Source organism: Callionymus lyra, chromosome 4 (genome assembly GCF_982586985.1).
Source record: "Callionymus lyra chromosome 4, fCalLyr1.hap1.1, whole genome shotgun sequence".
Taxonomy (NCBI): Eukaryota; Metazoa; Chordata; class Actinopteri; order Syngnathiformes; family Callionymidae; genus Callionymus; species Callionymus lyra.
The window spans coordinates 25,703,780-25,721,006 of NC_141821.1; the positions used below are offsets into that span (position 1 = coordinate 25,703,780).

The 17,227-nt window shown below is 40.0% G+C and overlaps 1 protein-coding gene across 1 annotated transcript in view; it reads left to right on the plus strand.

The window, feature by feature from the left end:
• Positions 1–5,172, plus strand: part of tmtopsb (teleost multiple tissue opsin b) — a 43,376-nt gene extending 38,204 nt beyond the window's left edge. The window contains exon 4 of the mRNA XM_087789460.1: positions 3,512–5,172. Within this exon, the coding sequence (XP_087645586.1) occupies positions 3,512–3,781 (270 nt within the window). The 3' untranslated portion in view covers positions 3,782–5,172. The remainder of the gene's footprint in view (positions 1–3,511) is intronic.
• Positions 5,173–17,227: the final 12,055 nt, after the last annotated feature.

Sequence of the window (17,227 nt, forward strand, 5' to 3'; positions counted from 1 at the left end):
ATTATGAATGGATGCAGGGAGGGATAATGAATGGATGCAGGGAGGGATAATGGATGGATGCAGTGAGGAATTATGAATGGATGCAGGGAGGGATAATGGATGGATGCAGGGAGGGATAATGGATGGATGCAGGGAGGAATTATGGATGAATGGAAGGATAACTTTGATGCAAAATACGTAATAACGGGGAAGGGGTTCAGAGTATAGCGCCCTCTATATCTACACTGATGCTTCAAGAGAAGAACCGCCGTCACTGTGTGTCGCTGTCAGTCTTCAGTTCCTCCCAGCCCATGAGTTGCTGAGCAGTGTGTTGAGGCGAGTTGAAGACTTCAAGCGCCGCACGGACCCTCGACTCAACGGCCCGAGACCTTTCCTTGCCTCGTCTCCGAGTGTAACCCACTCCTCGAAAGTGTTTACACATGAAACATGCATGTGAGAAGAAGCTCCGGTGGGACCTGTCGCTCCGAAAAACAGATTTGTCGATCCGTAAATTATTCATGTTAAATTAAACTTACATGATTCTTGTGATGGTGTTCATTGAGGCTCATTTCACCAGATGAAGAAGTTGTTTCTGTCGCTGAGATAAACATTGGATTATTAGGGATTGTAGGGATGCACCAGAATAAAACTTCTGGTAACCAGAAGTTTTACTCCAGTGACAACCACGAATCTAAAGGCTCTTTAAAGCCTTCAGATTCATGGTTGTCACTGAAATGAAGGTGAATATTAATGGATCAAAGACCTGACCTGCTGAAAAATATAACCGTATTTTGTCGACAAGATAATACACAGTCTATGTTTTCTCAAGTGTGATCCTTTATTCAAATAATGATCTTTATCATGCAGATGTGCAGACGAGCAGCACCTTCTGAATAGACCTCAGTGACACGTGTGTCCACAGACCATTGTCTCGTCGTCTCCTCATCTTCGCTCAGAAGATGGTTCGCACAATTACAGGAATAACGTTGTACCAGATGTATCAAAGGATCTCTTTCTCGTCTGCTCAAAGGAGACAAAACTAGAGAAAAAAAACATTTCTATCAAAACCTTTTGTGAAGTGAAATGTTCCGTTACGCAGCCACGACTCGCTTTTGTGCAGCGAGGGTTTTCGGTAATTACGTTTCCGCCACTTACTCGGGTCAGCAATAATCTCTAGCGTTTCGCAGGAAATATTGGACCATTTCCAAACTGCAGACACGTTGTGTTTCTGAAACCATAATGCATGTGTGTGTGTGTGTGTGTGTGTGTATAAAACACCAAAAACACGTTAACATCAAACTGGACATAACATCAGTTTAAAAATCTCATATTTTACACTAGTTTTCATGTTTTAACAAGAATGAGGAGTCTGGCCCGCAGTTAATACAAAACTCTGCAGCGAGAATTCTGACCCGCTCTAGTAGAAGAACTCACATTTCTCCGATCCTCAAAACTCCTCACTGGCTTCCAGTTTCTTTCAAGATCAACTTTAAAATTCTGGTTCTTACTTTCAGATCTATTCATGGTCAGACTCCTCCTTACATCAGTGATCTGATCCAGCCTTATACCCCAGCTCGGGCTCTGAGGTCTGTGGATCAGAATCTAATGATGGTTCAATTCAATTCAATTTTATTTAAAGTGTTTATCATAACAAAGTTATCTCAAAACATTTTAAAGTTTAAGTAAGACTATAGTGGAGAAGGAAAAACAGATCAGGGAAGTTGTTCACCTTGACCCAGAGACAACACAAGGGATACCACAAACACATTTGTTTTTTAGGTCACCTTGACCCTGAGATAATAACCTGAGACATAAAAGCGGTCAACGTAAATGCATTTCGAAGACAGAAAACCTGCCCTGCTGAGGTGAAAAGTAACAAGAAAGTAGACAAACACAACTAGCTGATACATACAAAATAGGACACACACATACAGACACACAAAAATATATAATAAAAACACACACTTGAGTCAAACTCAATCGCACAAGGGGCCAAAATGTTATAGCCATCTAAACACAACAAAGGGTGTATTTATTTTTTATTCTTGGAGGATCACAAAATAAATACTACATTAAAAAGATTGCAAACTGACTGCAAGAACACTTTCACACAATTCTGACATAAACAGTCAAAATATGTGACCACACATTACAAAAATTGCTGGAAGTCTGACTCACAACTGTTGGGTGTCGCGCTGCTTCAGTGACTTCGCGCTCGAGAGAGGGGCTTCAGGATTTCAATATGTGGTGTGATCACAGCCACAGAGGGCCCTGGTGACAGCCATTCATCCTCCTCTCACCTCAGGATTCACACCTCATGACCACTTCACACCCTCTCCCAGGCTTTTTAACCGGCAACTCTTCTTTTTATAAACCGTCCGTCATGAATGATGTGAAACGAGAATCGTGACCATCCGCCGTCCCGGGGAAATGTAGTTGACTTAACGTATACGTGAGGAAATGGAGAGTATACTAAGTACACTACGTTTATCCAGGCGCGTGCAAGTCACTTACTACTTTATAATACATCCATTGTGGTTTCAAACAGATGATTCAAACTTAGCAGTTTCAAACCTTTTGCCGCCATCTAGTGGTTATGATGTAGAATGACGTGAGTTGATTTAAGCACAAGTGTTGGCTTAAATAGTGTTTAGTAACTGTCAAACTATGACATTTCAAATACATATAAAAAAGGATTCATGTCAATTAGAATAGTGTTCTTTATATGGATTTATAGTGATTTAGCATTTTATTATAATACAACAAAACGACAATTAAAAATGTAGTATAAATATATTTAAATAAGTACCCTTCGTCAAATCATCACTTCATAATACCAACTTTTAATTTAAAATATGCAATGTGTGTAATGATTTTATACATCAGCAATGAGTTTTACTTTTAGTTTTGAAGAAACCGGATAAAATCTTCATTTGCTTACTGTAGAAAAACACATTTTGTCATAAGAATATATCAAATACCATAACGTCTGAACCTTTAACCTCAAAATGTAAAAAGAAGCTGAAAATGAAAAACAGTGAATCAAAACAAAACAATAAAAACAGGACAATATATCAGTGTATAAATATAATGTGACAATTGAAAATATTCACTACTATGATCTCGTCATAAATTAAAAAAATGTAAAAAGGTTAGGTTAAGAATTATTAACATTTATATAAACTTTAATTTACACTGAATATAAACTGTACATGTATTGTATGTCTTAGTGATGGGTTGATGAGGCCTCATGATACTGCATAGGTTGTATCATGATACAGTGTCTTAGTTTTAAAAGGCCACTAGATGTCACTCTCTCCTTTATAATCTTTGGCTCTGATCTACTAATTCAATAAAACCTGGCATCATTTTCACTGACGGTGCCATCTAGTGGTCTTTAAACTGTATCATGATACAGCATCAGCTGCTTCATGAGGCTTCATCAACCCATCACTATTAATACTTAATGTAAATGTATCCTAACATGTGCGTTTGTGTGTATTTGAATGTGTGTGTGTGTCTGTGTGTGTAGTTCTACAGGTGTTTCAGGGCCTTCTTCAGCTGCTCCAAGCTGGCGTTAGGCGGCAGCTCAAAGACAGTCTCCCGTCTCACCAAAACTCTTCGCACCCTCCGGCAGGAGAAGGAGCGCAACATGTCCGCGGCGCTCCCGTCCTCAGCGTGTCCGACGCCCGAGTCCTTGCTGGGACAGAATGACATGAACTCACATCCGGGAACACCTGTCCCCCGCGACCAGGACAGCGTCAAACCCAAACTGACTTTGGTGGCTCACTACAGGGAATGAAAAGGGCAGAGGAGCAAACATCGGGGGTGTTTCTGAACACTCGCTCATCCACTTACGGCAGGAACCATGAGGCTCACAGCGGAGCGCGGCAGGGGTCCGGATAACAAGATGGGACTTTTTTTTATTCCCTCAACAGGTTATGCTCCGCAGCTGGAGAACAGGGATTAACAGCACTGTTGTCCTTCTTACCACGAGTGAGAGCAGCGGGCGTCGCCCACACCAAGAGCACAAGACCTCGGGACGCATCCACACTTCTTCAACACTTTTAATGGCAAGATTTGAACGCATTGACCCAATAGAATTCAAGCGGCCACCATATGAAGGGTGGGTTTGTTCAGAATCTTCTGTTAAGGGTGGGACTGGAGGTTATCAAGATGCATTGACATGGAGTGTATCTTGGTGATTTCACAGTGCTGGACGTTCCACAAGTGACTGACAGCATTTCAATGTCTGGGCTGCTATTGAGATATGAGGACGTGACGTTTTTTTTTGTTTTTTTTTAAACCTGTGAAATGAGCAGCACACCTTTGGACCCGGAGAACAACAGTTCTGAACAGAGGACGTGGGTTTTATTACTGGAGAATCACCGATTGGTCAAAGAACTGAAAGAGAAAAGTGAAAAATGAAGAATATTCGGAACTTAGAAGCTATATAACATGAGAAGAAAGTTAATAATGTTAATATTGTGAAGAATTTCCACAAAAAACCCTAAGAAACCTTAATTATACATTGATTAATTACTATTTAAAGTAATTATATGACATGAATGTGCAGGAATTATTTATAAAATGATGCTAAATCCTGGTGTGGATGCAGTCAAGGTTGATGATGATTGATGAAGGTCAAACTCTGGGGCTAACAGAAAACACTTTCTAAACCCTTTATTTATCTATCCAGATTGTATTTTTGTCAAGCGTGTCGTGTGTTTCAGCGACGAGCCGAGACCGAGCAAAGCCCCGTCGGACCACTACACTCCACTAGCACGTTAGCGTCGACCTGGAAAAAAACGAGCACTACTGCACAGAAAGTGGGCGAAGACCATCTCGTGTTGACGGCACCTCATTAATTCAACTAGCCAAACTAATCCGTGTAAATAGGTCAGGAAACGACGAGTCGTCGGGAGGAAGGCGAGGAGCAATGAGGGGGTGAAAATATTTCAGAAACGATTATGCGCGGGTGACTTATGAATCGTTCTGGAAAATTTTCTCGTAGCAAAGTTCCGTTTTGAGTTGAAATTAATTTCATTTCTCAGACAAGTCGATCCTCTCATCTATTCCGAAATGTAAAGGGACTTTTTTTTTCGGGGGGCCGTCTTCATCGATTTAAGTTGATGCGTTCTTGTGTTTTGTGTGGTCCAGTACTGTGTGTTTCTTTGCAACATAAAGAGATTCATGTCACCAAACAGTGTCTTTAATTTTCTGATAATCTCCAGTGATTTCTCCGGCAATTAAGGCATGAATTATTTATAGGAAGAGAATCAGATTAACTCTCTCAATTAAGTCTGTGGCAGCGAGAAACAAGTGCAGTTTGCGCAGAATATTCACTGACTGCCATGAATGAATAATGAGTTGAGGGAGACAAACACGCTGGTGGGTAAAAAGTCAATAATGACTCTCTGTGCACATCTTGGCAAATACTCAAAGTAAACTTTTAATCTGAAGCTGATGCTCTTCCTAAATCTTGCGAGGAGTCGCCTCTGGAGCGATGACAATCGCATGCAAAAGAATAAAGTGGCGTTCAAATACAACCCAATGCGCTTAACAAGATGATGGAGACGGGAAAGAACACCATCTGAGAAGCACTCTGTGGACTCGGAGGGGGGTCCTGTTGTCTCCGGGGCGGAGGTGGTTAAAAAGGCTCCTCTGAGAGCTTGACTTTCTTGACACACTTGATCAACATCACGCGGCACCATGGCAGCAGCTTCAGTAGAACTCATAGTGTTGGTCCACCTGTGTGAGTTGTGTACCATTCCTGAGGCTTCCCCAGATGGACGGACCTCCTGACCAGAACCACTGATTCAACCCTGGTTTGGCTGTCGTCCAGGTAAAGACAGGTAATACAATTGCCTAGGGATCGTTTTCGACGCTGATTTTCTACTATTCCAATGTCGGGGTGATTCAGTTCCTACTGTATGTAAGAATAGTAGACCTGCTCTTCATCCACACCAGGACAGAAGGACTTCAAGGCATATTACTTACTTACTTACTTACAAAACTTGACTATGAAGGTGAAGTAAAAGCCTGACGGTGAGGTTTTCAAATAGACCTTTGGCCTCCTTCTCATAATAATGAGCTGCAAACACATTACTGAGACTTACAAACACAAGTTTGGTACTTAGATAAATGTTTAATAGTCTCTACAAATAAAATAAGTAAGTAAGTCAAGGTTGTTTGTAAAGTGACTTTCTAGACCAGCCTCACAAAGCCCTTGAGCAATCAAAAACAATATACAGTTGTTTTTTTTCGTTTGTTTTTTTTGTTTTAGAATCCCTTATTAGTCCCGCGAGGGGAAATTCGGTAGTGCTTTTTACAGCCATTCACACATACTGATGGGAGTATAAAATACATACAAATTTAAAAACTATAAAAGGCCAAGACAACATAAGACAAACACAGTCCTAGAAAATTAGGAAAACTGCCTGCACAAATAAAAAAAATACTCATTTATACAAATGACTGTCTTGTTGTTATCAATGGAACTTATAGTGTTCACTAGTTTAATGAGGCCTCGTAATAAAGTATCATGATACAGTTTAAAGACCACTAGATGGCACCCTCAGTAAAAAATGATGACAGGTTTCATTGAATTAGTTGATCAGAGCCAAAGATTATAAAGTAGAGAGTGACATCTAGTGGCCTTTTAAAATGAAGACATGGTATCATTTAACAATCAATGCAGTATCATGAGGCCTCATCAACACGTTACTAATGTTCTCTCTCATCCAGATCTACTCAAAAACATTACTGTCCCTCTCATATCTATTCCTGTGTATTGTCAACATCATCCTACCAACGCCTTTGATGTAGTTTTCATTAATCCAGTTTGTCACACAGAGCAGGTGGTTTGGAAAAAATACATTCAAAAGTGAAAATTTCATTTTTCCATGAGTTGAAAAGGTGACCAAATATACTGATACTGATACCTTGGATACTGAAGTCATGGAAGTGACGAGAGAGGAAATGAAATTTAGACGGACCTGTGTAGAAGTTTGGAGATAAAGTGATGGTCAGGTGACACGTCTCGCTCAGAAGGAAGTGAGCTGGACTTCTTTTCAAACCTTCAATCCATCAAACATCTCTCTGAGGGACTTCAAAACAGCAACAAACACCAGGCAGACTGTCAGCAGTGAGAGGAAGCTGTTTTAAGGGGGTCACTGTTTTATTCTCATGTGGGTTTTTAGGGGGTTCAGTCCCAGGTTTTCGATGGAATTTCTATTTAATTCCTTCTATAGTTCCTGAATCTCTGGTCAATAGTTCAGGCTGTTATTTTGTTGTATTTATTTGTGAATTATGATGTATGTTTGTTTTGTTTTTGTTGTTTTTCCTGAAGTTTTTTCATGATTGTTGTTATTTTTGTATCTGTGTTTTCAACTGGAAAAAATAATCCGGAGGATGTGGTCGGCCCACACGAGGACCCAGTCAAAAACATCCGATGTACAGAATTTCTTAAAAATTCAGGAGGTTAAAGTCGATACGCTCTGTTCACAACTCCGCGAATAGTAGTAGCGCGAAGGTAGTTCTGGAGACAAAAAAAAAAGTAAGAAAATAAAACTATGGCTGTGGTTTGATTTAAAATGTTTCCATTGTATAACAATAAAATTGAGAAAAAAAAACAGCTCAAGGCAAATCCTGGAATTGTATCTTTTTTTTTCTTTATGTCGGGTTCTTCCTTTCAGTGGTTATTTTTATTTCCTGACCTTGTGCTTGTTCATTTGTTTATATGCAAGCCTCATTTTTAATGAGTTTACCTTAACGGTCCTTGGTTAGCAGGTCATCGATCCACGACCTACAACCAGGTGTGCACTTTTGTCGTAACCTACCATTTTGTAGCAAAGCTAGTTTGTGTTGTTCACATGACACATGACAAATAGAAGTCAGTAGACGTCATCATCTGTCCAACTTACATCAGTCATAATTGAGTCAGAGCGCTAAAAGATTTCATTGGCTTGGCCAGCTGTCAATCAAAACAGCTGATGTTGAGATCACTGGACCAAAATGATTCTTTAAGTGCAAGTGTACTCGAGTAGACTCGGGTACTAAAAAAAAAAGTACATAGTTAATTGTGTTGTGTTTAGCAATATGTTATGGCTCATGTGGTTATGCGAGGTACATAAGCATACATTGTATTTTGTATTATGGAATTCAAGATGGCGCCGCGGTGGTTGGTTCCATTTTTCCATCACTTATTTCCTGTTCCAACCGCTCTTGTCCGGCAAGAGATTGAGATCAATATAGACCAGATCATCACGAATAATCTATTTCTACTCGCCTGCTGTCAGGATCATAAACATTGTTTAATTAACTTGAATGTATTTTATTTCCTTTTTTTCATATAATTTACATTATTTATATGTAAATAAATCATTTCCAGATTTTTGTTTACAATAGTGGAAAAAAAAATGGTAAAATTCTGATTCTGATCTCCACTGATAAAGACAGTCCACGGAGCAAATGCGCGCAGAAAAGAAATCAATAAATAAAAATAGGATTCTTTTTTTGTTAAATATGTATTTGTTTGGATCACTCTACAAAAACCTTTAGCTGCAAAACATTGTTCTATTATTTTGCCTTCAACCTTTGGCAAGCACTCGAGCAGATCATCAAAATTCATAGAAAATATGTTGCACTTTCAAACAGCTCAAGTTTGACGAAGTGAGTTAAGTCCATGAAACTTTAAAAAAAAAGTTTAAAATAAAAAGATCTTTGCCAACATTTCCAGTCCAGTCGGAAACACTGACCAGTAGTAATACTAAGTAAGTTGCATTCTTGGAAGGAAGCAGGAACTGAGAAAGGCAGCAGAGACACCTAAGAAAAAAAAAATCAATGTCTTCTATAATATTACTGAGCCGTTTTATATCTCCGAGGCTCAACATATACACCTTCTTCCATTTGTGAAATGAAGCTTGAAATAATAATCCAGAAGTGGAGGCAAAAGGAAGAGATGATCACAATGAAAAGAAGAGTGGAAATAAGAATGACTTACGAGGCTTAAGACTTGCTCTGAAGATATAGAACTCTGGTCTAAATGAAATGTGGACCACACTACTTCCTTCATGATTCCCCGGCAGTGTTTGTTGTTGCCTCATCCACATGCTGACACACTACGAACAAGTACAACACAGACAAAATATTTCAATTCTGTGTTGACAGACTGGAATGTTTTAAAAGAGGCTGCTATATGAGATGTGGACCTGGAGGTCAATGCCTGTCCTTGGCTGCATCTTCAAGTGATGATGTCTCCACCATCAAGACTGTGACCTTCTACCCTCACCAAAATGTTTAATGTTTTAAACATGAGTTTTAAACCTACCAACAGTATTCCATGCTTATATAAGCTCTCTGCTGGACTAGTGGGAGTTAGCCAGTCATTGTTGTCTCTCGTGCAGCTGGACCAAAATACTGCAAAATAACTGGCTTGAACAAAATGCTTTCTTAGAAAAACATTAAAGGTAATAGCTTTTAAACAACTACGTCCCTCCCTGGTCCCACAGGTCAGCTGACCAGCTTCTTCTAAACATCGCTGGGACCAAAAGAAGGATGAGCGGGGACAGGACTTTCTCTGTTTGTGGTCCTCACTGGAAGACGTCCCTTAAAAAAACTCCAAATATCTTCATACTACATGTCAGTTATTTTATTGATTTTATGTTGTATTGTTTGGGTTGTATGTTTTGTACAGAACTTAGTGACCCGACCACTCAAGGGGTCATAAGAAGCTTTTTTGAACGGGTCTAGGATCCTTCCACCTCTGACAGGCATCGGTCTTGCAACAGTCGGAGAGGCCCTGAAGGTGGAGCTTGATTTACTGGCGAAGATCACCTGGTAGATGATTGTATTTTAATAATAAAATAATAACATTTGTTTGGATTTTTGCTTTACAGAACTTGAACATACATCAAAATGACCACTGTTTCTAATGGACGTCCGCTTGTTCTTGCACATCATGTATCCTGATTGTCAGACATCATTTGATGAGTGAAGTGTGCGTCTCTTCCTTGACCCTTGTTTGTTCTCACAACTATTCTTCGACAACTATCCACTGAAGTTCCTTTTCTTTTTCCGTCTCTGCTCTCACCTCACACGACCCGAGCGTTCGCTGTTTATCTCTCCTCCCCAATGTGGGATCATTAGAACATCTCACGCTCCAGCTCCTCCACTGATGCCCTTTTGTCCCGGATCTCTTGCTGATAGCATCGCCTCCCTCCTGCCGTCGACTCTCTCCTCTCCCCGCAGGTGAGGGGATTTCAAACTGTTGATCAAAAAGTCTTTGTAGGTTAGTAACTCTTGTTTCTTCATGAAATGTTTGTTCCAAAGTGTCAGTCTCCCTCACTACCCACAACACCATCTGTTTTTCTGCTCGACCGTCTCTGTCTATTTATTTGTCCACCTGTCTATCTAGTCATTAAAAAAAATGTTAACACCTTTCAATACCATATTCAGGACATGTTGATAACCAGGAAAAAAAATGGATGGAAGATGGAATTAAATCTGGTTTTAGGTTGTTTTGAAGGACTTCGGAGAACGATTACACATTGTTCCGATCAATGCAAAAACCTTGTAGATCAAAGTAGATTCTCAGCAGAATGACTCCTTGAGAAGCATATACTTTAAAGATCAAGATAAAACTGATAACATAACAAGAGTTGCAGAAAATCAAGGAAAAGCCTGAACAAATAGAAAAAGATGTTTCTTAAAGGAGTCAGTAGACTCCATAAAGCGCAAAGAGAGAGGAAGATTGTTCCAAAGCTTAGGAGCAACAGCCTGAAAAGATTTCTCTCCTCTGGTCCTGAACCGTGTGGGTGGAACCATCAGTAGATTCTGATCCACAGACCTCAGAGCCCGAGCTGGGGTGTAAGGCTGGATCAGATCAGTGATGTAAGGAGGAGCCTGACCATGAATAACTCTGAAAGTAAGAACCAGAATTTTAAAGTTGATCCTGAAAGAAACTGGAAGCCAGTGAAGAGTTTTAAGGATCGGAGAAATGTGAGTTCTTCTACTTGAGCGGGTTAGAATTCTCCAGATCATGTTCCGACAACATTTTCCTAAGTTTAGAATTTTTTCTCAGTTGAGGGAAACATTTTCTGGTCAGTTTTCTGCAGTGTTGAACGAGAGACATGTCTTTATCAAATACAACACCCAGGTTTCTCAGGCTCAGTTTGACAGACTGACCTAAGTCACCCAAGTACTGACTCAACCCTGGAACCTTATCATCATGAGCAATCACCAGAGTTTCAGTTTTGTCCACATTTAGCTGTAGAGTGTTTTCACTCAGCCATTGTTTGATTTCTAGCAAACAATTGACTAAGCTGTTCAGCCTCTGGGGCTCAGTTGGATCAAAAGAGCAGTAGAGCTGGATGTCATCAGCAAACATGTGATAAGAAACATCAGGAAATCTCTGGATGATTTTACCGAGGGGAATCAAGTACAGCAAAAACAACAAAGGACCCAGAACAGAACCTTGAGGGACTCCACACAACAGATCTTCCGATTCAGACCTCATTTGATCGGCAGATACACTAAAACTACGCCCGGAAAGGTAAGATGAGAACCATTCTAACACAGACCCAGACAGTCCCACTTCATCCTTTAGTCTACTTAGCAGGATCTGGTGATCAACTGTGTCAAAGGCTGAGGACAGATTCAAGAGAACCAGAACAGTGAATTTACCCGAGTCAGCCGACATCATGATGTCACTGGACACTTTCAATAAAGCTGTCTCCGTAGAGTGATGTTTACGGAAGTCAGACTGAAACTTCTCATGGATGTCGCTCTGATCCAGGAACAAAGACAGCTGCTCAGACACCACCTTCTCCAAGATCTTGGACAAGAAAGGGAGCTTAGAAATAGGCCTGAAATTACTGCGGTCAGTTGGGTCCACGCCTGTTTTTTTGAGCAGAGGCTCCACAATGGCATTTTTAAATGCATTGGGAAAAACTCCTGTGGAAAGGGAGAGGTTCAGCATATCGGTAACCCAGGGGCCAATTACATCAAATACTTTGATAAAAAGCCTACAAGGAAGGACGTCATCTGAGCAAGAGGAGGGTTTCATCTTGTTCACTAGTGCTGAAATATCACCCAAAGATATAGCAGTGAAGGAGGACCAAGAGGAGGAGAGGGGCTCAGAGACAGTAGGGGTTCCAAACAAAGGGGGAGATTTTCTCTTTGATCAATTTAACTTTGTCAATGAAAAATCTCAACAATGCATTGCTGTCAGCTTCACAGAAGACAGGCGTGATTTGAGGAGCAGGAGACGTGAATTAATTGTGTCAAACAAAACTTTGGGGTTTTTCTTATTAGCTGCTACCAGTTTTCTGATGTGATCAGATCTAGCAGTTTCTACCATCTCATTGTAAGAAGACATCAGATCCCTGAGGTGAAGTCTGTGCACCTCAAGTTAAGTGGACTTCCAGAGACGCTCAGTCTTTCGACAAAGTCTCTTCAGACTCAGGAGATCTTCATTTGTCCAAGGGCACCGTTTTTTCTGAATTTTCAAGTACGATTTAACAGGTGCCACTTGATCCAGTATTTCAACACAATGAGTAGTGAAACAGTGAATCAAACTGTCCATGTCTGGGCAGTCGTCAAAGGAAAGAGCGTCAAACATAGCAGAAAAACTGTCTGCAGTATCAGCTGAGATGACACGTCTCTGAGACCTAACTTTCAAAGGCTTAGGTTCAGGGATGAAGTCCAGGTTAAACAAGACAAGAGAATGATCACCCAGATGGAAATCATGTACAGATACATTAGAAATGTCCAGGCAAAGAGTAAAAACTAAGTCTAAAATGTGGCCTTTTTGATGAGTGGGTTCAGAAAGTTGTTGCTCAAAATTAAAGGCTTCTGTTAAAGTTAAAAGTTCTTTAGCAGAACAAGATGTGACGTCATCATCATGAAGATTAAAGTCTCCAAGAATAAGAACAGATTCCATTTGAATAATGGAACATAGGAAGTCACTAAAGTCTTTCAAGAAACAGAGCGGAGATAAAGGCAGAAATGCATGACCGTTTAACAGTCGCCTCGTCCTCCTCGTCCAAAAAGACACTTACAAACATCCAAAGAGCTAAGCGAAAGTTCAATCAGAGATCTTTATTTTCCTTTTCGTCTCACTCCTCTCTCAGTGGGTGTTCCAGCTTTCACGTCACTTTATTAATTTTATCCATCCATATTTCCTGCTTCTCAACAGTGATCAAAATGCACGCCGTCCTCTAATCCAACCACCTCTGTGGATCCAATCATCACTCACCACCAAGTTCAAATCCGTTTCACCGGCTGTAAGTTCGTTCTTGCAGGAGCACATCTCATCCTTCTCTTCCTCCACCCCAGGCATCTCCAGCCTTCTAGTTTCAAGCTACTGATCCAACTTTGCAGTCATCCTCAAACCGCTCGACAGTGCTCCTGAATCGAGGTTCTTTCTCCAAACTGCCTCCTAATTCTCCCAGCTTGTTCTCGTCTCCCTTCTCCTCTACGAACTTCTCTCCTCACGTTTGTCTTCTTCACAGAGTCGGGTTATGTTCAAGGTACTGCCTCAAAGGCAGTTTTTCCTTGCCATCGTCGCCTCGTGATTCTGCTGGGCTCTATTTTCCTCGACTTCCATCAAAAGGCGAGGAACCCTGTTCTGAAAAATAACCACATAAGTCTATGTTTCAAGCTTGTTTGTTGCAGAAGATCTCACACTGAAAATAAGTTTGAATTTTCGCTTTAAATGTTTGCCTCAAAACAGCCGAGAAATCTGAGAACAATGTATTTATTTCAAATTGAAAGAATTTCATTATCTAATAATAGAGGTGAACATTTGTTAGTCCCTCCAAGAATTTTTTTGTAAGATTTAAATCACACACATTGTAATAATAAACAACTCACATTGACTCATAAAATAGAAGTTCTTATTTTCTCTGTTGATCTTAATTCTGTCTCCCTTGTGTCTCTTCCACATGTTATTGCAGTCATGTAAGTGTGTAAACATGATCCATGTGATGCATGTTTTTTTTGACACTTCATCCATCACGCAGCTCTTCGTCTCTCCACCTCTTGGATTCGCAGAGATGGTCACAACAATAGGACTTTCAGCCGCCACAAAAAAAAAGTGTTACCCAAGCAACGTCTTTAATGACTTTCATATTCTTTTATGCAAGGTTGCTCTTATTCAGTATTCATCTTGTCCTCGCGGCAGCTAGCAGAGCATTTTTGTGAATATATATATATTTTTTCAATAATACATTTTTTTTTCAATAATAGCATTGTTATGTAACATTGCATAAGGAGCCATGAAATGTTCTTAAAAAGATCCTTGCTGAGAAGAACATGAGTGAAGTTTGAGTTTTAGAAGAAGTAACCCTTTAAACTTGGAATTAGCATCTTCAGAGCTAGAAAAACTGATAGAAATGTCCACACCATTCTTATCTGCACATGTTTTGCATCTTTCTTCCACATGAATCTAGCATTGAAACTGCAAACCTTTGAAATCACTTTTTATCTTCCTGAAGAAAGGAACATAAACCGACAGTGTTTCTTATTCAGCAACATCTGTGGATCTAATTGGAAGCTCCACTGTCATCATAATCAGCAGCAAACGCCAATCTGAAGACAGTTTTATATTTCTATACTATGGCCAACAGAGAATCACACTTTCTCATATGCTACAGGCAGGTAAATTAAATGACCTGCAACATGGAAAACTACCTTCCTGAACCTTCTGAACCTCTTACATGAACATCCTCCGAACATCCTGCACGCTCGTTCGTTCACGAGTGTTGCCACACGCATATGAGATGTTTCATTAAAACAAACACTCCAGCTTTCCTCCATTATTCATCACGTTTACGTGGAGCATCAGATGTGCGGAGCCTCGGGAGCAGAGCGAGGATCATCTGTTGCTTCTGCTTCAGACGTGCTCGGATCAACCTCGGGCGCAGCAGATGGCACCGAGCTGCCGACGCATATGGAACGGAGCTTGACAAACTCTGATTGACTTTAACGAGATGATGAAGGACAGGACAGCACTACTTAAATAGAATGTACATAATATATATAAGTAGCATAAAAGATGAGGAAGTAAACTAATCTCACCGGAATATTATTTAAACATGAAGGATTCAAAGAATTTTATGTTATTTTCTATTTATATATTCACTAGAAATGGCGCTAAATATTTGCTTCACGTCCAGTGAAGACAGTTATAAGATAATAATGATAATTACAACAATATTATTAATAATAACAATATTCGGGAAAATCCCAGAAACTGTTTCCTTCAACTGAGAAAAATCTCTAAATTTAGGATAATGTTGTCGGAACATGATCTGGAGTTTATAATCCATGCGTTTGTTTCTTCTCGTCTGGACTATTGCAACAGTTTGTTTTCCTGTCTTAACAAGAAGGAGCTGTCTCGCCTGCAGTTGATTCAGAACTCTGCAGCGAGAATTCTGACCCGCTCTAGTAGAAGAACTCACATTTCTCCGATCCTTACTTTTCACTGGCTTCCAGTTTCTTTCAGAATCAACTTTAAAATTCTGGTTCTTACTTTCAGAGTTATTCATGGTCAGGCTCCTCCTTACATTACTGATCTGATCCAGCCTTACATCCCAGCTCGGGCTCTGAGGTCTGTGGATCAGAATCTACTGATGGTTCCTCGCACACGGTTCAGGACCAGAGGAGAGAAATCCTTCCAGGCTGTTGCTCCTGAGCTTTGGAACAATCTTCCTCTCCCTCTGTGTTTGATGATCTACTGACTCCTTTAAGAAACATCTTAAGACATTTTTATTTGTTCAGGTTTTTCCTTGATTTTCTGGAACTACTGTTGTGTTATCAGTTTTATCTTGACCTTTAAAGTATATACTTTATTGAATATTGTTTTGATTGTTTAAGCGCTTTGTGACCCTGGTCTAGAAAAGCGCTATACAAATAAAAATTACTTACTTACTTACTTACTATTAATAAAGTAAAAATCCTCTTTATTGGTGTTAAGGAAAAAGTTCAGACAAGAATCATGATGTTGTTTTTTTCCACCAGCGATAAACCCAACTGGGCTCCAAACCAAAGACATGACAGGTTTTTAAAACCCTTGCGGGAAGTTTTATAACCAATATATGTTATCACGTGTCTCAAACATACGTTTGAATTAATGAATGAAGTTTGTTTTTCTTAATTCTGGCTCCAGAACAAGTTGAGAACCACTGATCTGTGGCATTTAGTCTCAAGTAAGATCATACAAATTAAGAATCAAATGTGATTCAATTAAACCATTAAAGCCATTTAAAGCCATGTTACTCCCAGAAATAAAAGACACTTGACAATTTTATTTGGCCAAAGACATGCGCATCTAATAAAAACAGTGAGCAAAACAATGACAAATACGTGATTCTATTCTGGACTGCATACCCCTTCAAAAATAAATAAAATCATTATTTTTAAATCGCCACATACTGTATGTGCCATACACTTTTATATGGTGTATCCCAGCTACCTGGGGCAATAGGCAGGGGACACCACAAGTGTCACCAGCCATTCATAGGACACGTGAGTAAAAAAGAAACTCTTACACATCGTGGAAAATTGATAAAGTTTTGTTTAAAATATTTCAAAACTTTGTTGGTACACTTGGCGAAAAATGCACACACACACATGACACACACTCATACATACGCAAACAGGATTAATATTTAATCAGACACAGTCTGGGAGGGATGATGAACAAGCTCTCACAGCCAGGACGTCACGTCGACGAGGGGAGCATCGATCAGGCCAAGGTTACCGCGACAACCCGTGACAACCAGCAACCATGGAAGGATGCGTTGCTGCACAAGCAACAAAGCACCACGTCCACAATGTAAGCGCATGTTTTCCAGAAAAAAGAGAGAACTTTTTTTCTTCCTCCAAGAGATCCACTCAAGCTGCAGCGCTGGCCGCACACACTGTACCGACTAAATCGCATTAACTGGAGAACGTGTCGGCTGAGATTGTTTCTCCAATTAATCTTCATTCTCGTGTAAATTTAGAGTGAATTGACTTCACGTGTTTGCTCTGTGGTGGACCTGCTTCGCTGAGATAAGACGGGCTACTTTGTTTCTTCTTCTGTCGTTCATCATTCTTGTGGAGGAGTTTATCAAATGAACAAACATTGTTTTTTTTTATGCAGTTATATAAGTGAATGCATGTTGTTTTTTTTCTAACTGACCAAACTCATCTCAGCAGTCGTTCATATACTGAAGCTCAGGTCTAAGCAGAGCACAGCCCA